The 24,057-nt window shown below is 37.8% G+C and overlaps 1 protein-coding gene across 8 annotated transcripts in view; it reads right to left on the bottom strand.

Annotated features, from left to right (window-relative positions):
- frmd4a (FERM domain containing 4A) overlaps positions 1-24,057 on the bottom strand; it is a 91,691-nt gene that overhangs the window by 21,281 nt on the left and 46,353 nt on the right. For 6 of the 8 annotated variants that reach the window (XM_044124293.1, XM_044124291.1, XM_044124290.1 and 3 more), the window contains exons 2-7: positions 18,359-18,424; positions 11,905-11,999; positions 9,797-9,889; positions 5,646-5,730; positions 3,033-3,089; positions 2,168-2,190 (exon numbers count right to left, since the gene is read on the bottom strand). In XM_044124293.1, coding sequence (XP_043980228.1) covers positions 2,168-2,190; positions 3,033-3,089; positions 5,646-5,730; positions 9,797-9,889; positions 11,905-11,999; positions 18,359-18,424 — 419 coding nt within the window. Of the gene's footprint in view, positions 1-2,167; positions 2,191-3,032; positions 3,090-5,645; positions 5,731-9,796; positions 9,890-11,904; positions 12,000-18,358; positions 18,425-21,115; positions 21,641-22,285; positions 22,420-24,057 lie in introns of those variants that run through there. The other 2 variants (XM_044124294.1, XM_044124295.1) reach the window with 2 other exon arrangements.

The following is a 24,057-nucleotide window of genomic DNA, read 5'->3' as shown; positions in this document are numbered from 1 at the left end:
TGCACATAAATGTTAACAGATACAAACACCAAATTAGGAATACAAAATTTATCATATATATTCAACTTTTAAACCTGGGTGAAAATGAGTACAAGAACTGCATCCAGTCAAAAAGGAGGAATAAGTGCTGATGGCCAAGAAATGTGCACTATTTTAAGCACTGGGTGTGGTCTAAGTCTAAACAGCTGCAGGAAGAAAAAGAGCAACATAAATAGAAATACAGATGTAAAATCAAACGATAAGTAAAGATGAGAAGGGATAAAAACGATCAGGGAATGAGCTGGAACAGATTAGGATGCAGATAGTGTAAATGAGACGCAGAGCCATGCAGAAAACTACAGGCACTTGGCCCCAGATTCAGTATTCAGACCTCCAGTGGCAAGAGTTCTTAATGCTCAACTCTAATCCCCAGGCCTCACTCCAGCCTCCACCAAAGGCCCCAGAAGATTGGGAAAAGCCCCGGGAACATGATAACCTATGAGCTAAGGCACTGGAAGAGATCCCATCCGCCCAGTCTGTCTGTTCTTCGATGTGTGAAAACAGCTGTGCCTGCTTTTGTTCATATCTGCTTGTGTTGCTCATTACCAGGTACAATGCCTTGAAAAGAAACTCATACCCTCTGAACTTGTTTGCAATTTGCTTTGCTAAAACCACTAATAAAATTGGGAATTTATGACATATTAACACAAATTACCCCACAATACCATCACAAATCAGCATGGATTTTGAATATTTTTATTACATAAAGTCCCTATGAAATGCCTTGATGTTTGTAGTTATGACAAGTAAATCTGAAGGGGCAGGAATATTTTTGCAAAGAACGCTATGTCAGATTCCTTTTCTTTTTTAGAAGTCTACTACAATATGCAGATAACCATGGATAAGAAAACAATAAATGCAATGAAAATACTTTTACAGTTCCAAGAAATATATAGTTTGGTCCTTTAACAGCAAAAAGAAATAGAACATCACAGACACATTTGGATATTGTAACATATGGTAATTATCATTTTAGAAAAGCTACTCTTACAGTTAAAGCCAGTTATAAAAAATATATAAGACAAAAATGTGATAATGTACAGCTTTGCAAAGGACAGAGTTTAAGGACCTTTAGAAAGGTAATATTTGTGTGTGGGAAGAGGGGTGAGTAAAGAGGGAAGAATCAAAAGAATGTCTCCAGCCTTATGTAGGATACTCTGTGCATTTGCTTCTTTCACAGGAGTAACTGCGGTTATAAGCACCACAACAAAGCAGGGATCAAGGAAGCTGTATATTTAGGGTGATGAGAGAATCCACTTTATAGTCGCTTCTAAGATGAAATATTACAGAAAAGATTGCTCAACAGCTTCTGAGTTAATCCAATTTAAGTTTAAAGGAAAATGAATGAAGTTTCACATTTTTCAACAGTTATCATTACATTAGGAAGTCTGTTAATAGTTAGCTCCATCTCTTGAAGTCATATCTTTGCTTTTGATACAGAAAGGACAAAAAAATTGCTGGCTTTCAGATGACGTAGTTTAGGGCATTAGTGTACTGTTGTGATCAATTTTGCTTTGTTTTGTACCGGAAAAATTCACTTCCGGCCCTCCATTTGAATTTCGCGCATCATGTCAGTCACGTGTCCGAAACCCAGCAATTAGTGAATCTAATGTGAAATCGTTGTATGAATGTAATGTAATAAATGTTGTTATTGTCCTCTCCCCCTCTCTTCTCCTTTAAGTGTTTCAGGCTAACATTGTAAATAAGAAAATACTCTTAATGTTTTACCTGGTGAAATAAATGTTTGTCTAGCGGTTTGAGAAGAAAATGAGTTGCATAGGATGTGAGTCACTTGGGGAGTGATAAAAACACAAGAGGAGCAGAGCAACAGCTGAACTCATCATCCCCACTGTCACGTTAGTTTCTGCTTTCAGGTTCATCACACAGAGAGTCACACTCTCTGACACATTCTTTACACAATGACCAGCTAAAGCACACCAAAGAAGATAAATTTTGTTGCACATACTTTTAAACTCAGACATTACAACCGCAAGAAAATTATTATAAACACTCTTAGTTTTAGGGGTTTTAATGTATTCTGTGCCCAATCTCTCTTTATAAAAACTAAAAGGGTAAAAAGAATAGTTTGGGTATGCAAAATAGATTTTGTTCATGCAGTGGAGCTTACCTGCTGAAATCTCCTTTTGCTTCCTGTGGAACAAAATAAACACGTTACTGTAGAAACATATGAATTATAACTGAACAATAACCATAACTTCTGTTTATGTTCTGTTTGTAGAAGTGAATGAGTAATAAAAGGCACACTGCGAGACTAAAGTGGGAACATTAAACATCCATTTAGAGGGGAACCTTTGAAGCTCTGCAGAAGAGATACCTGATACTGTACATCTGCACCTGCACACAGGAGGCGAGCCCACTCAAACACACAGAGATATAAACCATTCAGTCCAGGCTGTGTAACATGACCTTGCATAATCACAGTTAATGGACTGACCTACTCTGAAGGAGGGACAAGAAAGAGAGAAGGATGGAGGAAGAAGAGTTTTGACGTTAAAGACAGAAACTGAGTGTAACTCTACCAATCATCATAAAATGTATTTAGTGGAAAAAATATTTAATGCCAGCTTTGCGTATTTCATATGCAGTAATATTTAGCAACCAAAAATGAAACGTTAAAATGAAATCAAAGATTTAGTTGGAAAAAAATTTACTTACAGGCGAGAGACAGTTTGAATGCCCACCGCGCCCTCTCACACATAATAAAAACTGAATGGCAACCACATTAGATAATTTGGGTTCAATCTGTTAATTATGAAACTAGCGGATTATGAAAGGTCAAACATTTTGAATTGGGAACAAACACTTCACTTATAATAGAACTGCTTCATGTTCATCCAACATCCCATAAAACATCTCAACTACTACAATTACTGTGTGGGCTAACCAAAGAACCAAACAAATAAATAAGTATCATGGTAGAAATTCATACAAATACATACAGCATCAACTCATACAAAAAAACAAAATCTTACTTGAAGGATGTAGGAGGCTAATTCAAAGACCACCTCACTGTCCACTTCAATGAGCTCCTGCAATAATAGAAGATTAAGTCAGAAGTGTTGAGTAACACATTGCAGCTAAATTGCAAACTTTGGCATTCATGATAAATGGTTAAATTCTCTTTGCTTTACAAGCCATATGTCTCTCCCTTTCTAATCTGTGCAATCAGAGATAAGAGGAGAAGTAAAGAGGGCATTATTTGAAAATGTCCCCTGAAAAAACACATTAACAAACAATATGCTAATCAGTCCAAAAGGTATGAGAGGGGTACAAGTGTAGAAGAATGTATCCGTTTGTGGTTAGTTAGCGTTTTCACAAACAATGTGTGACATACTTTCTCCGTACACACAGCTGGACAAAGGGATAAGGGTCAACAGGATGCGAGTAGTGGGTAAGGCATGCTAGGAATGCTGCTTTACAATCCACTTCTTAATTGGTTTGAAGTTCAGAGAGTCTTGATGAAATACAAGAATGAGAAATCCCCACAGTGGTGTGAACCACCCAGGGTGGCTACAAATCACCTATTTCTTTTTTTCCTGTAGTGCATATTCTTTTATGGTGAACCAAAATGTTGCCATGGTCAAAACTAAGCAGAAAATGATAAGTATATGTTAGAGTACTACAGTTTTGAATGATCAAAATCTTTTGCTGAACCTGAAAGTAGTAACGCTGTTGCTCAGCTTTGAATACATGTGGGGCATGCTGCACAACTAACTGCTACTACTACAGCTATGAACACCAAACAGTTCAAGAAAACGACAAAAATAAAATCTAAAATATTTACTGTGTTATGTAAGACCAAAAAACTACTTCAATACAGAAATTTTATGCTGCCATCGACACATTATGAAGACAGCTGGTTAAAAGTTGTCCAGCAGAAAATCCTCCACAAGGTGACTGAGCCACAAACGTTTACTACTAACGAAGCACGCTCTACAGACTGCTGCATCCAAGCAGCTTATTGGAATGTCGAGAGGAAGCAAAATGTGGTAGAAAAAGTTGGACTATAACAGGGATAATTGGAGGTTTGAGTGGATTTTAAAGCAAACTGTATTCAATAGTTTGGGTTGAATAAAAAGCAGCTAAATTGCAAACCTTGGCATTCATGATAAATGGTTAAATTCTCTTTGCTGTGGTAGAAAAAGTTGGACAGTAACAGGGATAATTGGAGGTTTGAGTGGATTTTAAAGCAAACTTTATTCAATAGTTTGGGTGGATCATTAACAAGTTTAAAAAAACTGTCACTCCTTCTTTGAAGGCAATCTTGAATCAGAGATAAGATCAGAAGCACCTTAGCTGACCTAAGGAGGAAAAGAAATTAACTGCAGCTCGATGGTTCAAGGTTTTCTTTGCATTTATAAGTATATTTTACCCTTTTTATTTGGAAATTAAGATCCCATAATCTAGAGAAAGTGTAGAGAAACAAACCAAGCTCCAGTCTGACATTTCCACAGTCAGTGATGATAAGGAAAGACATGCCATCTAGTTTGCTATTTCTGAATTAAAAAAGATTTCTGTTTAATTGGCCTTATGCATGATTCGAACAATAATAAAAAACTGATCAGGAACACATTATATCACTCTGGCAATAAGGAATAAGTGAAATGAATAACTTCTTGAAGCTGCATACGCCCTCTTCTGGACAAAATACACAACTGCTAGACACAGCTATCAATAAATGAAGTGGTGTCTTGGCAGACCACATTCACATGGTACATTGAGCAGTAATTTATTTGCTAATTGTTTTCAGCAGTTTATGTTTTCTACCTTTGTAACTCTTTGTCACAGTTAACCCCAGTATATATTTTCAACTGGCATTTGCTAAGCCTGAATAAATGTGCTTCAACAGTACCATATGGCAGTAAATGTGTCAAGTCATTTGTTAGCTGCTGGAATGTGGAGCAGCACACAGCGTGACTGCTAACAGCTGATGCAAACTGTTCACATTCTCTCCTTCATGAACACAGCGTGCAGGATGAAAAGCCAAACTTTCCTCATCTGGCGTCTCATCATTTAGGTCAAAAATGAGACTAAAAAAACACGCCTCCAAAACACTACGTCACCATCACAGCTTCACCAAAAACATCCTTTGAGCAACTTCTGAGACTAAAATCAGTTTAAATCAAATAAAATTTTGGTTTTACAATTGCAGTAACATTAATGCACGCTAAGCTTGCCAAAAACAACATTTTGTTCATAAATTTGAATAGTTCTTTTCAGGATGGAATGATTAAAGAACAAAAAAATGCTTTTTAGAAAATATGAATTAACCGTACCGATTTGGATTTTAAACAGATTTTCCTAAGTATGCTTTGCTACTCGCGTATACAGTGAGTAGTAATATTTGTAGGTTTCACAAAACACAAAGACAGACATGAAGGTTGATAGATATAGAAAGTGTGTGACTTCTCTGCAACTTGGTAAAGGATATTTGACAAAATATTTTGTTTTTTCCAAGTCAGTGATGAGTACACAAAAACTTTTTAATGACACCTTAAATGCGTTTGGATCACCCATATAAACACATCCACATATTATGTCAATGATATTTCATACGTAAAATTAAAACTATGTAAAGTGTTTACCTTGTATATGATGGACTTTGCATTAAGAAAGAACAGCTCGATTGTTGCATTATCCTTCAGGTAGGAAATACTTTCAATGTAAAACCTAAAAGCAAAGAAAGAAAGTTGAACATGAAAACTCTGAAGCATGTCAGTGAAGTTGATGAATAACATGTCGTTGTCTTCTTTTTTAGTTCTAATAACTAATACAAAACATAAATGCTTTGGCTTTTATATTCAATTGTGATAGAGTGCAACAATTAAAATGACCAGATGGGGGCACACCATACCAAGCGCTAAAGCGGTAGAATAACCATCTCTTCACTCCAGTTCTCTCACCATGTTGGTTGGCAGTAATCCACTATTAGCCTGTTATCGTTTGCACATTCCCACAATCTGGGATTGTGGGACACCTGCACTCACAAACGCTGATAGACTTTAAATGTGCACATTATGTCTACTGCTGTGCAGCTCCAGGAGTGATCCAGTGCAAAAACACACACTCTCAGCAACACTGGAGAGAGAAGCACAGTAACCTACTTCTGGCAGATTGGTGAGCAGGGTACTAACATAATAATGCCGACTAAATTTAGCTCATGAATGCATCCAGACCCAGAGGGGAACAAGGGTGGTGCACTGGGAGGCTACACATTGTTAGCTACTCAAGTGGAAATGTATCAAAAAGATTCTGTGCACTACAGATGCTCTCACATGCCCTTTCACATGTTTTTGCACTTTGAATTATCAAGTCTCTCACAGGCTTTATACACTGTATTTATACACTTCAGTAATCACACACAGCAAAAGCATTCATACATTAAACGTGTTCACATTTTGGCACATACAACCATCAGTGAATTATACTGGAATTTTATGCGACAGAGCGTAACACTACATGGTTTTTGAATCTTTAAAGGTAGAATTTGGTTTGCATTTGTATTAGGCTCCCACTTAGTGTTACACTCCTGAATAAATTCCAGTGCAACCAAATGCCTTTAAAGAGACACCTAATCAGCAAATGTTATCCCTCCGAGTGAAATTTAGTACAAACACAGGTGGTCTGTGAAGGCCTAAGAGGTTTGTTAGGGAACATTAGTGAATAAACAGCGACTTCAAAACCAGAGAACAAACTTCAAAATCTGGCATTATGAAAGAATGGCTTGTTGAAAGGAAATTGTTGAAATCTTTCATAAAATTTGACATATGGTGTGACATAACAAACACAAGAGTGCAAGAGTGTATTCACATCCTGGGCAGTCCGGACAAAAAGAAGACTTTTTTTAGTTTGGTGTAGTTTGCTTTCACATTGTGCTTTTTTGCAAGGGAACTATAGCTTGTAAACAAAGCTAAGCGGGTGCCAATCATTGCTCCCACTGGACAGAAATGACAGGGGCAGGACAGAGCACAGACCCAGCATGAAAACAAACATGGAAATCCTGATTGTTGCATTTCTCTTGTGCTCATTTGTGCTGCCATTATAACTTCAACATAATTCTGAATGTCAAGAGCAGCTCATTCAATGCATCTTTTGTGATGCAGTATTTCTAATTGTAGCAAATATTTACTGCAAACTGAATGGGACGAGATGGGTTGTGCGTTTCGACCCATGACAAGCTGGCAGTAGCGGCATTGTGCCATAGGAATGATTTTCTTCAACAGGGACATTGAAGCTTGTTTGAATTTATGGGAAAACGTATGGAATTAAATGCAGGCCAATCCTACAAAAGATTTGAGACTGGGTGAAGGTTCCCTCTCCAGTAGGACAAATACCTTAAACATATAGTGAAAGCTCCACTGACTTGTTTAAGATAAAAGAATAATCATGTTTCTGATGACCAACATCTAAACTTAACTGATAGTGATCCTCCCACCCTCCGCCTAAAAGAAGAGAACTATGTACGTGAGATAGGTGTGTATAATAAGAACTAAGCACATATTGCTGAAAGTACATGTGAATCAGTGGGCAGATGTGAATGAGTGTGTATAGGTATTGAGTGCAAAGGGTTTCAGGGGACATCAATAGTTGAGGCTTTTGAATCCCTTTACTTATTGAGCAGCAAGAGAGAATGAGAGGAGCTTCGTCAATATTCTGTGTGAACATTTAATTAAAGCCACAGTGCAAATGAGACACACAACATGATCACCTCCTGAGGTAGGCATGCTGCACATTTATTCAATTAAATAAAAAATAAAAAAATACTATCCCATAGGGAAATTAAATGTTGCTGTAACACATTATTCAAGGTTCTTCAAAGAGAAAAACAATATAAAGCTACAGCAAACAAAACATAAATACCACGTAAGAATGCAAAGTGTGTAACGTTCAGGCACAAAGACACAAATTCCAGAAAATTGTGCCCATTGGACTATATGATGGGACCGATAATAGATAAAGGTCTGACATTTGGGATGATTGCTTTTCAAGCAATCTCTGGAGTGTGCATGTCCACTGAATGAATTTAAAAAATATGGCTGGGAAGTATTTGAAAGAGGTTTCACCCAGTGTGACATTTTCAGAGATTGAGGTTAGTGACTGGCTTGAACTGTGTTGGGAGGGGAAAAGGGGATGCAGCCTCAAAATGGAGTCAAAGTTCATAGCATCCCCTCCCCAACCTCAAACACCCATTAGTCTATGTAAATACACAAAGAGAGACCCTCATCCTTCAACCTGACCAACCTGCTACTGCCACATACACATTTGGTTGTTTAAAACAATTCAGTGCCTGACATTTGATACAGACAGGGTCTCAGTCAGCAGTTATCAATGAAATCTGCACATTTATCCCACTTCACAGTTGCATTGTGTGCCAAAGCCATTGTTCTCTAAATATGAGCATGTGCAGAGAATGGGGCTATGGTGCACAGCAGGCTTGTTGTGTCATTAGTTGTATTGTAAATGTCATCCTGGAAATATCTAAACAATAACACTGTTCAAGGTCGTTAATATGCATCAGGCAACTATGAATGTGTTTAACAAAGACTACTATTTGGGTTGGATCTCTGAAATAACTGGTATATCAGGACAAACAGTTTCACTTTTAGGATTTTCCAGGATAATCTGTTTGTGATTATATTTCAATCAGCATTTCTCTTTTCTGGTTTTAAATACTGTTCTGGAAAAATCTACAATATAGTTAATAAACAAAATGCACACAGAATCACAGAAAGTAAATAACACCTTGGTTTTCAACTGGAGAGTAATGTGCTGACATTTTTTTCTATGCAACTGTTAGATGTGGCACTGTGAGAGAGTACTTGCCCTCTACTAGATTTATTCAGATTTTCCTTTTCCAAAAGTGACTGTGATTAACCACACAGCTAAGTTCAGCTTCTCCAGTCATATCCAGAGCTGTTAACTGCGTCACCTGTAGATTATGAAAAACAAAAACAAACAAACTTCTCTAACAACAGCAACTAGGCTAAAATACAATAAACCAGTCCCCATCTAAAGATGGAAAATAGAACATCATAAGTCTGGTGGGGGTTACAAAACTTTTTCTAAGGCTTTGAGATTTTAGAAAGTCAAAGTCAGGGTTATCCAAAAATAGAGAAAACAAATTAATGGTGAATCGTCGTAGGAGAGGCAAGAAAATTTTTAAATAGACTATCTGCCCCTCAGTTTGTGGTCTTAAGCTCAAGCACACCTGGGTTTTGCCACAGGACAAGGATACAAAGCACACCAGTAAGTCTACATCCAAACAACAACAACAAATAATAATGAGAGTTTTAGAATGTTTAACTGAGATCTTGTTGCATGACCTTAAAAAGATTATTCATGCCTGAAAAACATTGATTTTGGCTAATCTTATCTGAGCTAAATAATTTAAAAACTGCCTTTATCTATGTCTGATCATAAAATATACTTGATAATTTCCTATATTTCAAATTTTTTGCCGTCTTTTAAAGTGTATTCTTGGTTCCACAAGGCAATTTGCATACGATTACCATGCAAAGCATGCTGATGAGGTTTAAGAGGCTCATGATTGGCTGAGAGACCCTGTGGCGGGAGTTAAGCACCGAGGTCAAAGCTATTTTATAACTAATCTTATTAATCCATTCCTACTACTCATGAATCTACTGTATGTGCATGCACAAACGCACACATATGCTAACACACACAGTCTTCTCTTCTCTTTCCGCAGGGGTAATTAGAAGATGAAAGAAAGACTCACCTGACACAGAAGTAGAGAACAATAGGACCAGACTTTTTAGGGAATTCATGCTCTAATACCCGCCGGTCCAGCTGAAGCCAACTGAAGTGGCCCCTGAAGACAAAAACAGCCAGTCATTGCCATTAATTACAGGTGTTCATCATCAGATTGTAATAACACTAAATATCATGGTTTGTCTGCCTATCTAGCTATATGAATATTTTTTTTTATAGAACTTTTATTTTCAATGCAGATACAAACAAATCATACAAATGAACTGCCAATAATTCTCCAGGTTATTCAGCATTAAAATGAACTGCAGACAAATCTTTTTAGAACATGAATATTTTCTTTAGCCTCCTTCACTGAGCTCCTTCTGGCTTTTTTAAAAAAAAAAAACCTACAGTTCACGCAATCACCTAACATTTCTTTACAAAGTTAAAATGTCCACGCAAAACATTGTAATTAGCTGGTTAAACATATTAAACTAAATTTTCCTGTTTAAAGTCATTGCTTTATGTCCACAACTTTAAGAGATTCTCATAAATACTTGAACAAAACAATATTGACCTTTTACCCAACACTTTCTTTAAAGAATTTTAAAGAATGGCACAATAGACGAGAATGGCAAACCAGAACCTTGTTTACAAACTTATTTTACATCAATTCATCACCTAAAATTATCAGTGTTATATAAATATGGCAACATTATAAATGGTAAAAACTTTGCTATTCTTCTGGAAAGTTCTGATTGAAGAATGCAAGTTTCTCAACATGTAAAGTAAAGCCAACAAGTTGCAACCTGACATGTCTTGAGGTTTATGCAGTACACCATTCATTTTAAGCCAAGGTGAATGTAAGAATGTTAAGGAAGTTGGGAAGGTAAGATGCTCTCCTTCACACTTCTCTCCTTCTGTTTCCAATTGAGAGAAAAGCTGCAGTGACAGCTTGTCACCCTGGTAACCCTACACGGTCTCCAGAGCAACATCTCTCTCAAACTATCCTCCTTCTCTGTCTCCTGTCATTGGTCCGTCCCCCCCACCAAACACAACCCTACCCTTCTTGACATCTGAACAGCATGAGCTGAATTGTCTGCTCTCTCTCTGTGGACAAACATAACAAATCTATATATGATGGGATTCCTCCAGTGTAAAGCTGACGTTCCTTTGCTGGGTTTACATTTCTAACAGTGTCTATCACACATGTGTCAATGGACATTGGGGTCAATCCTACTTGATATCAAAGCTTGCACGTAAGCAAAAAACATGAAAAAAAAAAAAGCTGATGTTTGTGAGTATGTAAATCACTGATATATTTGCATGGCTACTATGCCCTTGTGCTTTGTCCGTCTAGGCCACAAAGTACAACTAATTTGAATGTCACTTTTACAATTCAAAAGCAATCTTCCACATTCAAAAGAAAAAGCATTAATGCCATACCATAGCAATGGTGCATTTCATAACAAGGAGGACTGTTCCATAAATTTGTTTGGTAGAAAATAACTGAGTTATTTATTATTTAATTATTGTTCATGTTATTTATAATTTCTTTATTTTATACTTACTTTTTTCAGAGATTGCAACAATACACTCACTATATTACACATCTTCTTTTGAGTTCAGTTTTTATATGAGGTTACATTAGAAATTTTATCTTAAAGGGAATTTACTCTTCATCAATTGTAAAAAAGGCACTGATTTAAAAAAAATCTGTTCTGTTTGACTAAAATAATTGCAATATAAATATATTGCATCTGCCCATTTATTTAAAAAACAAAATATATGTATTTACACAAATAAAATAATATTTTATAATGGTACAGTTTCTCTAGTTCCACTGTAAACAGCTAAGTGTACATGTAGTTACATTATAGAATTACATTAGGATGTGTTCAAGGTCAATGCATATTAGTCAAGATTCTATTTTTTTCTGGCATTTTTATTACTTCTAAGGCTCAACATTTGTAAGTATAATGCAGGACTTCAGTATGAATTTATTGCAGATATTTCTACAGTGGCCAGGCTTATGGGCAATCAAAAAAAAAACAAAAAAAAACACTCCCATTTAAATCCAGCCCTGAAAAATACTTAACGGTGAGATGTAGCCAGATATTTTTGAATATGCCTTACGTCTCATCTGTATATGCAATTCCAAAGTATTCCTTCTCTTTGAGGTTGAAGTGGGAAGCCACAAGGTCCAGCAAGTCCTTTGCCATCAGTTTGGGCTGCAGAGAAAAAAAATCACATGATAATGGGTTCAATTATGATTGCCTTTGTCAGTTATGACTTACCATATATCTGTGAGTATTGTGATTTATCACTAAATAAATTAATTGAAATAAGTACATGGCAGAGCTTAATGTAGATGCCATTTCAGCCATTGATTTAGAGCAATGACTATGCAATTCAAAAAACACCAGGGGAAACAGTAAATGAGCTGGTGTGAGAACATAAGTAAGGGAGAGGGAGGGGGGAGCACAAAAAGATGGATGGAGTTTGTAGATGCTGCTGACAGTGCAGGTACCATGCCCTCCCCAACTCTCTCTCTACTTTTTTCTCTGACCCACACCTCCACTGCAGTGTCATGCTTTAAAGCTGAATCACGGTGTTACAGACATGGCTCCAGCTAGCACAATAGCTAATCCAGTATATCCTAGGCTGTATATGAGAAAAACATTTATTATCACACAAAAAAGGAAAGGGATGATCTTGGAGTGAAGCAGAGGAGTGGGACTAATGCCATGTGCTGACTGGTTTGTCACATCCTGAGTAACAGTACGCCCAACCCCGAGGTTAACCATGGGTGTGCCTCACTGAGTACATTCATACACACAGCTCCATACACATACACACATCTAAACCCAAACACTCATCACTCTAAGCACAGAAGGAAAACATTACAATATTTGAGGAAAAAAACATGATGGATATATCCTCTCTAAAAATAATGCATACATATGAAAGAAATTCCATACAAATACATGAGTGCAGAAGAGCGAGGTTTCAATAACCTCCGCCAATCCATTCACTGCACTGCTAGGTTTAGTGTCAGAAGCTACTAGGAGCTATTCAGAGAGAAGGAGGTGATGTCATACAGCCAAAACACACACTTAAACATCTCCACTGACCAAGCTCAAATAAAGGAATGATGCCTACTGTTATTACTGTTAATCTTCTACACATAAAGGCTCTGGAGAGATAAGAATTAAAGAAGAGAGGTTAAGATGATACATGTAATTATAGGAATAAAATTGAACATAATGTATTTAGCGCTGAAACGATTCCTCGAATGATTCGAGTACCTCGATTATTAAAAATACTCAAGGAAAATTTACCTGCCTCGAAGCTTCGTTAATTTATGTTTTATTTAGCGCAAGTGTTCCGGCAGAAATATTATTTGCGTTGCACAGAGCTCTCACTTCCGACTCTGAGTTATTGACGAAAGTTAAGTGTTAGCAGCATACCGTCCAATTTTCAAGTTCGGCCCATGTGGATTTTATTGATTTACGATAATGCCCAGGTTTTCATAGTTTTTGGGGGACCAATAAGCATCCTTAAAATGACTGGTGGGATGCCTGGAGTACGGCAGCCTTTCTCCTCTGGGAGCTGCTTGTTCAGAGCGAAAGGCGCGAAGAGTGCTGCAGGCGTATTAATACAGGTGAGCGGATAGACTGAACACGGCGGGCGGCTGAGTAGTTGATGCTTGCAGTGTAAGTGTAGCTTCACGGACGAACCACACAATAAATTTCATAACATCCCGGTCTCAACAAACGGGTGGTGGAAATCATTGTGGCAGTACATGGCTGGTCGATGAGTTTCTAAGTGTAACGAACGAAGGTGCCGTAAATATCCCGTATTGCCCCCCCCCCAGTCTTACTTACGTCCCCTGGTCGACCGGTCCCCGGACTTACATTCGTGCATCCCTTGGTCTATGTCCTCCCCTCTCCACCACCCCAAATCCCCAACTCCAGGCAACATTTCCCTTATTCTCAAACCCAAAGCTTGACAGGTAGGGGGCAAGGTGAGAATTCATCTATTAACTGACTGAAGATGAAAACATAAACTAAAAGCTGGATCATAGACATTTTTTATAAGCGAATTTGTGAGCCTGCCTCTTTATTATTAAATTTAATATAATTTTAGATTTTTGTATAACTTTTCTTCAGGTTAGGTTAGAAAGTGAGCTATTATTGTTTATAATAAAGCAAATGTTAGGGATGCTGAAAAATGAAAAATTGGACTGATATTGATATCCAATAGTAACAACGGTGTTATGCCAGATTTACAAATATTTTATTTTATACATTTTTTTATTCGATTACTCGATTAATTAATAGATTAAATAATAGATTACTCGATTACTAAAATATTTGTTTACAACAGCCCTAAATGTAACACAATGATGGAAGATGATAAATATATTCAGTATAAGGCTTTCAATAAGATGTAACCTAAAAGGTAAAAACCTGAAATTTTGCCTTTTCCAATTAGATTGCATAATGATACATTAAAATACAATTTAAGGCATATTTAACTTTGTTTAGTTGGATGCCAAGAAGATATTCAGCATGATGAATGTAGTCTCATAAGGAATAGATGCTCATACCTGACAGATTACAATGACAAAGAAACTATTGTCATAGATTGCTGAAGACACACAAAAAAACGATTAAAGGTGAAAATTTTGAATTTGCAACTTTTATAATTAATACAATATTTACCTATAGAACCAGCATTGCATAATTTTCCAATATTGTGCAGCTAAAGTGGGCAGTTCCTTTGACACTATGTTTCTGAGTGAAAAACCAGCACTGCAAAAACACACAACAGCATCTTCTGTCAAAACAAGTTCTAAAATTTGTTAAATCTGACCACACGTTGACAAGACCACATACAACGTATTCTGTCCAACATGTGAGTATTTATTACCGTACACAAAGATTAAGAAAAACCTCAAATCTCCAGGTGTTGATAAAATAGTTCAAATCCATCATGTTCATGGGAGGCACGCTTTCTTCTAACGACTCTACACACTGCATTTGAGATGCAGCCTGAAAAACTCTTTACTTAAGTTCAAGAAACTTGATTCACAATGTTTGCCCTTTGTCTCTGGACCCCAGGATCACAGCAAGTGCAGAGAATGACACTTAAATACAAGCGTCCCAAAAATACCTTAAATAATAGCATTCAATTAAACTAAATTGAGTTTGGAAAATTTCCTATGGTGGAAATTTGGTGCTAGTTGAACATTGATATGAGAAGCAGTTTCCTTAAATGTCAAGAGAATTTTAGCATGATTCTCAAAACCCAATTCACCCTGATTCCTGTCTACTGGAAGAGAATTCATACTTGGAAGTAGTTCACATTCTCCAATTCTTCTTAAAAGTAAGGTTATGAAGCAATGCTTTCATTTTACTCTTTTTTTGGAGACAAAGAGGAAAATGAACAGCTATTTATTCTGAGCACTGACTGACTGTGGGGTTTAAGTTTGGTATGTGTGACTTAACATAAATTGGTACTTCCCTCCACATCTTGATTGGCACTATTATTTCTCCAAGTATCAGATCAACATTATACTCTTTGAGAGGCTCAACATATTTCAAATGTTTATGGTTTGGAAGGAAGGTATCCTTATAGTATTAGCAGTAATACATGTTTTGGTTCAGTCTGAGAGACAATGAAGTGGTCTCTCATTATCGCACAAAAGTAGACTGCCATGGCAACAACACCATTTAAACAACCTCAACCCTATGGTAGCAACCAGCAAAGAGGGAGGTAAAGCCACATTAGTAAACACACAAGTACACAGTTGGAAAAATGAAACAGAGAAGAAGAAAACCCCCACTATAATGTTAAACATGAAAAATAAATAAGTAATGATGAAAAGAAGCACCAACAGCGCTGCCAAGAGTTTTGTGGTGCGTTGTGTCTTCATATTGATACAAATACCAAGCTCACTGTGGATTCCCGTCCAAAGCACATGGCAGCTAAATTGAGTTTGGGTTCTTCTCAAGGTGACGATATCAACCTTTTTCTATAAACATGCTCTGCATTTGATTTGTGGCCCTGAATGTATTAGATGTTTAATGCTATGGTGAGAGATACCAACAGTGATACTGACAGTGAATGACAGGCAATACACACACAAACACACACCCACAAACACTTTTATCAGATGGAACATCTCCTTGCTAGCTTAGACAGCATTACCTCTAATAGACATTCAGCCTGTGCCTTCTCAGCATCACGGGTAATTAACAGTGTGAGAATTACAGGGCTCTGAGTATGAGAAGGAGACACACTCAAGACTACCAACAGACAACTTATAAACACACAAATGTAGCTTAGTTGCCTTGTTGGCAAAGTTGCTGCTCTGTCTAAGCAAACAGCCTCATATGCCCTTGGTACCTTCAGATCTGGTCAGATTAATGATTCAGTACCAGAAATTACTTATCAGTGGCATCCTTGGAGTCCTAAGTTGTATGCAAGAGTATTCATACCACCTTGAAATTCTTCAGATATTCTTAAGTTGCATCTATTAACTTTAGTTATTATTTTGAGATAATTTTCCAATGTTTACATTCAAAAAGTCTACATATGTGTTGTTATTAATCCCCTTTTGCTCTGATCCCTCTAAATAAAATCTATAGCAACCCACTGCCTTCACAAGTAGCCTAGTTGTTAAAAATGGTTGACTTGTGTGTATAAATACATCTGTTCTGTGAACGGAACATTTCTGAACAAATAAAAGAAACCATTTGGAAAAGGGTTCCAAATAAAAGCAACCATTTGGAACTATGTACACAGTACACTTAGAAAAGGATGTTATTGCTACACACCCTGATAGAGCTTTAGCAATTTTGCATAGAAGAATGATTCCTGTTAGAGTAGACCAACATTAAACCTTTTGTCTTACATTCAAAACGATGTAGCACAAAATTAACACTTTACAGATCGATGAGCACATAATCTCCACAGTAAAAAATAGCAAGAGCAGTGATATACTGTAGGGATAATTTTCTTCACCAGAAGTGAAATAACTGATCAGAGCTGATGGAAAGATGGATAGAGCTAAGGAGGGAGCAAAAGACTTGACACTGTGGTGGAGGTTCACATTCTGGCAGGGCAACTACACTAAAGAGTAAACAGTAGCTTCAACGTAAGGGTTAAAACCAAAGCATATCCATGCATCGGAATGGCCCAGGCAAAATTTGGACTTAAAAAATTACGTACACAGATACTACACACCCTGATAGAGCTTTAGCAATTTTGCATAGTAGAATGAGTGACCTGTTAAAAACCAGTTACTTATTCTAAGCTACTGAGAAATGATTGCTTGATTGAGGCGACTGTTGGAAGTTTTAAACAAGTGAATCTAAGTTTATCCAATCGGCTGCAATGTATGTAAGGAAGCAGGACACATGGTGAAGTGGATGAAACAAACTGCAGCTCTGAAGTAGTCAGTGAGGTTCTTGGTTGCATAAATTGTCAACTCTTTGTAATGCTTCTAATGTAAAGTAAGAACATAATTTCTAACTCAACTTTTCTTAGTTCATTAAAAAGCTAAGAAAAGAAAATGATTATCTTTGGTCCAACCAACAGCAGACCAAACTACAAAACATTCACCCAACAAAGAGAGACAAAAGGAATAGAAAACGGGAGAACTGTTTGTTTTCTGAATCAATATTTCAGGCCTTTGTTTCATTCCTTCTTAATGCTAATTGTAGTTCCACGCTATTTTATATACCCTGAAGGCAAACAAGACATTTTAATCCTTTAGATATCTGTAATAGGGCCTGCTTACATACTACTTAAAAAATATGTTAGAAGTGATCACTTCTAATCGTAAAGAGAATAAGAAGAGAAAAGTATGAAAGATAAATGGTATTTTTAGTGAGACTAGAGAGAAAATCAGATGAGAATGAGAAACGGTGGTAGTAGGGATGGAGAATGATGAGAAGTTAAGACAGGAATATAGAGAGACAGTAAGAGGGAGAGCAGGAGAACAAACTACCAATTTAAAAGAGCGGATCAGTTCTGGCAGAGTAATCAAATCAGAAAGTCAGCAGACCTATCCTCAGCCCTGCCTTTCATTTTCTCCACTCTATTTTCATCCCTTAGTGTCATCTCCTTTCTCTCCATTCCTTAGCATTCATCTTACATTTCTTTTTCCAGAGAAATTATTTTATTTTTTTAAGTCTTCCCAAAAAAATCAGGTAACAGCCAGTCGACAGTGAGTCAACAGACAGAAGTCTTTTCAGCCAGCAAGTAAGAAGAGAAAATGGAAGTGATTAGCAATCAACAAAAGACACTAATTTAACCTCCGGGAAGGGAAGAAATGCAAGAACAGGACGGATGAGAGCTGAAGAATAACTCTCAGAGGATCGAATCTGTGTTGCAGTGTTCATCTTCTGCCAAGTACAGAGAGATCAGATGAGCAGGAGGAAAGTGCAGTGTCACCTACTGCTCACCAAATTTCGCTTAGTCAGCAATAGTCAAGCCCCTTAAGACAACAAGAACTGCATCTCTATTGTGTTAAAATAAATGAGCCTATGTAAAACAGTAAAAAAGAAGAGGAACTCACCTGGACAAGGAGCTCCAGCTTCCTGTCGTCCAGTAGATGGACCTGACACCGCCTTCCCTCTGTCATCTGTGAAACATAAAAAAAACACAAGTTTGCTTTTACTTTTTAACAGTGTGATAATTGGAACAATCTCCTTTTCTGGAGTCATCAGATTCGAGGGCATTAGTTTAAAAAATAAATCTGTATTTAGTGCGTTTGTTAAAAAAAAAATAAATAAATATGTGAAGTCATAATGTGTCGTATAAAATATAAAGGAAGTAATGCAATCATTATCAGTAAAAGGAACATAATTTATTCAAAATTATGATCTACATCTTTTAGATAAATTAATAATTCAAATGTGCAGATCAGGCTTTCTAACTTAATGTCTGATTTTCATTGAGGTATAATCTTCCGAGTCTAATTTCCACTGATAACTTTATTTCTAGAAACTAAATGAAATCAGTGAGAAAAATGTGCTGCATGGTACTTAATGGAGTAAAGAGATTTCCATATCAAGGCATATGTCCCAGTACTTGTCTGATTCTTATAACAGTCACAAAAGTGCATTGAAGTAACTACTGTGGACTGGTGAAATTACAGTGAAATCACTGGAATTAAAACGTGTAACATGACACAAGACAATCGCTAAATTTAAAATGTATTTAGGTCTACTTGTCCACATACTTCAGTGCATTAAATATCAACAGTCTCAACACCAAGCAGTACAACATGTTGCAACCTGGGCCACAAACTGAAAACTTTGTGTCTGCGTGGTATCTCAGTGAAGTTTTAACAAGGTTATCCGAACTACACACAATAAGCTAACAGAGACAGAATCCTACTCTCTGTCCTTCTCGCACATTTTTAACATTCCTCCGCGAGCAGGAAATCTATTACCTATCACTTCACTAGCAACCACAGTTAAAAAACTGTAGAGTTAAAGTATGTGATGCTGACAAAGCTCACAGGAGTGCTTGTCTGTGTTGCTGACACCAGGTTTGCTGAACTGCAAAGGCAAAGATATATGTACTGTATACGTCTGTGTCCTAAGTTCAAATGTAAACAGTGATGCAGGTGTAAAGAAGACACCACCGATTGTAGTAAACGACAATTTACAGCAAATATTTTCAGTAGATATAGCCAACTCCACAAACCTGCTACACAGGTTTGCATTGTACACTGAAAGCCAAACAAACCAAAGACTAAAACAAAAAAATTCTGTGCAGAATTTCAAATCAGCAACCACAGTTCAAATGAGCCAACTCTCAAAGAAGTGTGAACTGCATGCTTCTGCCTATGTGTTTCTGTATCCTGCTGCTTCCAGCACATGTGGAGTTTCTCCACAAGTTAACAGGAAGCGGGCACCCCAAGGACCACAAACACCGTCCAGTTCCTCCCACATTTCCTTCACATCTGGAAGATGGGGATGCAGTGGGGTGGAGGACAGTGCATGAGGAAAAAAAAAACAATAGCTCAAGTAATAGATGAGAAAACCTTTCAAAACATAGATCAACACAACAAAGACACAAGTGTAACTGGTTTGTAACTCCTACCCAGGAGGGCACCTGGGGCATATGCAATTTAGTAAGGGTGTGTCAAAAACACCACTAGTGTAAGAGTTAAACCAAACCACATTTCTACTTTCTCACACTTCGTCTCTGCTTGTGTAATAGAGTCAGGCTTGGGAGTGAGATTTAGCAAAGAGACGATGGGAAAAAAGAAGGGAGAGAACTGCCATTTAGATGTCTTATTTCTCAGCCCAGCGTGAGCTGTCCTCAATGCTCTGAGCAAATGTCCACTGGGTCTACCTCCCCCTCACACACACACTGCTCCCATGTGGTTTGATAGCTTAGATTGGGTGCACCTGTGCACACAGTAAGTGACATGTACACCATTTTTGTTTTTACATTTTTTAACCTTGCTTCACTCTAATCTACCTGCAATGAAGGGCAATTCTGTTGGCGAAGTGGAAGTCATAATCAAATTAAAGAAGCATACAAAATCAGACTGAATATGAGTAGTTACTTGAAAAACGACTGAAAAGTGTAGTGTCTTAAACTGCAATGCGCGCACACACACACACACACCCACACACACTTGCTGGCAATCAGCTCCAAGGACCTGGGAAAAGTGCAAACCTTAATGTCAAGGTAACAAATCTCTGCCCTGAGGCTTAAATTAGGGGGTTCAATCTACTAGAAACAACACCCTTATTGGTTTTACTTTAATAAAATTTCTTGTGGTATTCTACAAATGGTCCTAATTTACCATCCACCACCAAACCAAATGCAATAAAGTCTTTATTAATACCCTGCTGTTACTAGACTACAATATTAGGCATATTCCTAATTATTGATGCCACAAACTTATAAAAGATTACAGTATTAGAAGGACTTTTTTAATTTTAGAGTAACTGAAAATTCATTATAGCATTTTAACTTTACTCACATCAAAATGTGCTGTGAATCCTGGTCAAAAATACATTGCAATGTCACTGTTGGGATTGTGACAAACATACAGAAGCTACATCACCTCATCCTGGTTCGTGGTACAATTCTCAGACATTACTTGACAGAAATTAGTAAACACTCACCCTCAAAAGCAACATCTGACAACAAGAGCATAAACATGAAATGCCGTTTAACGTACACATGTTCGAAGTGTTTCATAATTTCCCTGAAGCTGACACCATAATAGCAGCTACACACAGACAGTAAACTGGGGATGCTGCTTGGAGACTATCTGCGACAGAAAGGAACGTTATTACCACATTACCTTGCTAACAAAAGCTTCCTGCGAGGTTCCAACAGAAACACTTGTACCAAAAGAGGCAGGAAAAACCTGGAGTATTAATCCCAGAAAGAGACGAGTCGAGTTCCAGCTGCAAAATCATCGAAAAACATCCGTTTTCCTGGCCGGCCTAGAGGAGGAGACACATCAGCATCCATGTTTGAACCCATTAGTTAACGTTAGTTACAAGCTGGCTGTGTCCTATAGCAGTGCTGCCTCATGTATTCTTCCCCATTCCAACTTAAAAATATTTTAACTAGGCGCTATTTAAGCGCGGCAGAGGAGGCTTGCTTCTCTCTCATCCCTCCTTTGGAAAACAGAGCCTCACGCTACTAGTTCCCTCCACCTCCTCCGGTCAGGCAGCCCCCGCTATACCGGCGGCGCCACCGCGCACCGGAGAACCGGGAGACCGTACCAACGGTCAAAGAGCTGCAGGGAAGGGGGAGCGTGGCTAGGAAAAAAATGCGAGCGGTTGTCAGCGATGCTTCTCGTTGCCACCGGAGGTTGCTCCAAAAACACGGGAATAATGGAGGCAAGATGTGGGGGCGGGGAGAGGAGGAGATGAGGGGGAATTTTCTGCAGCGGCTCTGAGCCATGAGAAACTGCAGACCTTTCTGTGCAGTGTGTGTGCGTGAGTGTAGAGGTGTGTGCTCACACACCCAGACATCTGAGTCTGCAGAGGACCAAGTCTATCTTTTACATGACTAAAATAACAACGAGCTTTAATTCCAACTTACATAGTTCGTAGTATTGAAAAAAGAAAGAAAAAAGTAGCCTCCTAAACTACACAGAATTTAATTTGTATTTTTGAAAGATATTGATTAAAAATGACTTCGGTAGTTGACTAACTTCACAGCGATGGTAGTTGTTGGATTAATGTCTCCGTTTAGATTAGCCTATGCCGCTAATTTATACCGGGCCATCAGCGAAGAGGAGGAAGTTGTGAACGACGACGTTGATTTTCTGCGCTGTCTGCCTGAAGTCAGCAATGACAGCGGAAAAAGTGAACGGAGCCATTCATTACCTCCGTTACACGCTTCCAAATATTGAATCAATGTTAACAGCCATTTTGTTCTAACTGACATTTCTCTCTTAGCAGTAGAGGATGGTTGTTAACAATGCAGGCAATTTTCGGAAAGCTGGCGCAATACATATCTCACAGACAAACATTAGCGATTGGGTAAAATTTAAAACTTCAACAGAGTCCAGGCCTCCAGGAACTTAAAGAAGCAATCGTTTCTCCACAGCTGAGAGTCTAGACCCTCTGTATGAAGCAAAGTTGAGCAAAGGGTAATATTGACAGCCTGTTGGAAGTTTCAGAGTTAGGGTACATACACGCATTGCTAATTGCATATAATTAATTGAAAATAACACAAAAAAAATTTTCTTAACCCCAATAGAAAATACAGGATGGGCTAAAATCCCTATGGGCAAAGTGAGTATAATTGATTATATAACTTACTAGATCAAATTCAGTCCTGACACTCCCTTGCATCTCCTTTGAAAATAAAAAAAATAATAATAATAATAATTATATATATATATAAAATTGAAAAATGAAAGTATTTACTGCCAAAAAGGCAACACACCTTAGATACTAACATCAGTGTCAGTAGCAATACCGTATACAACTATGGGGTGTACCTGGCCTTGCATCTGATAGCTAACTTATTAGAACTTGTGCCATTCTCAGTAAAACGGTGTTGCCCATTTGTTGCCCATTTCAAAAACAGCCTCTGGATCAGAGTTGTTTACGATGCACACAGTCTGCATCTTCACTGGCTGAGAATTCAACCTCATTTTTTTCTGTCTACACCAAAACACAAATCCTGCTCTCAGGTTAGAGCTAAATAGTGGCCTTCATCCCACTGCAGCTGTTAGTCTTCGATTTTTTTCTTCTCCTTTTTTTTCTGTAGCCTAAATTGGGCACTTGTTTTCCCCTTACACAGCTGTGCAGGAGCCGTTGAAACCACAAGACAGTAAAATGCCAAAATACAACCAGTTTTATGGTATGACAAATAAATAGAAATGTGTAGGGTAGAAGCAAGTTTAAGCCTGTAAGACTACACAAGCTTGTCTGAATAACCTGAGAAGTCTTTTTCATATATGAAAATGTCATTGCCTTATGAAAACAGTGTTAGGCCATATGTAAAGCATGCAGCACCAGAGACCAGTTTATTTGTATGCCTTCTCAAACTCAGTCGTTTCAGCCAAGTAAAGTTGCAACATGTCTGAAATTTGGACTTAATCTTCAGAAATATTTTCTTCTCTGACATAAAGCAATAAGACACAGTTAAATTTAATGTTCTTGGCATGGTGTTTCTGCCATAGAGTGTTCTGCAATCCCAAATTTCAGCTTAGTTTGCTAAATGTAGCAGGTCACATGAGAAATGAGGAGGAGTATTCCCTCCTCCCCCCCCTTTGATGGATTTTTCTGTTTCGGGATATTTTTGGCCTGTTCCAGACACCGGAAACTGGCCTGTCCAAATTAAACATCTCCAGATGACTCTTTCTTTGGCTTTATTATAAACACCGGCTTCTCTTTTTCATTTTCCAACTAAATGCATATCTCCACTTTTATTGGTAGTTTCCTTGGTTTTATTTGACAAGGATCCAGTTGTTAAATGGAGAAAGATGGGGGCGGGGGGGAATGAGGTAAAAGTTCTCTGTGGGGAAATGGGACAAGGCTCGTGAGGACAGTGGATTGTACTTCCTGTTTGAAATGGATAAGAGTTTGAGTCTGAGTGAGAGGACGCAAATTCAGCAACTATAACAAGGAGGAAAGAAAGGGAGGAATCATGGGTGGAAGGAACTATAAAAAATGCTTCTGATTTCGTGAATCCAATCTTTTCAGTGTTTGAACCCCTACCCTTATTATTCCCTGCCTGCCTTTTCCAGGACCTGCAGCCAGTATTAGGGTGAATGAC

This window comes from Gambusia affinis, linkage group LG08 (genome assembly GCF_019740435.1).
Source record: "Gambusia affinis linkage group LG08, SWU_Gaff_1.0, whole genome shotgun sequence".
In the NCBI taxonomy this organism is placed as follows: Eukaryota; Metazoa; Chordata; class Actinopteri; order Cyprinodontiformes; family Poeciliidae; genus Gambusia; species Gambusia affinis.
This window is presented reverse-complemented; position numbering and strand designations above follow the sequence as displayed.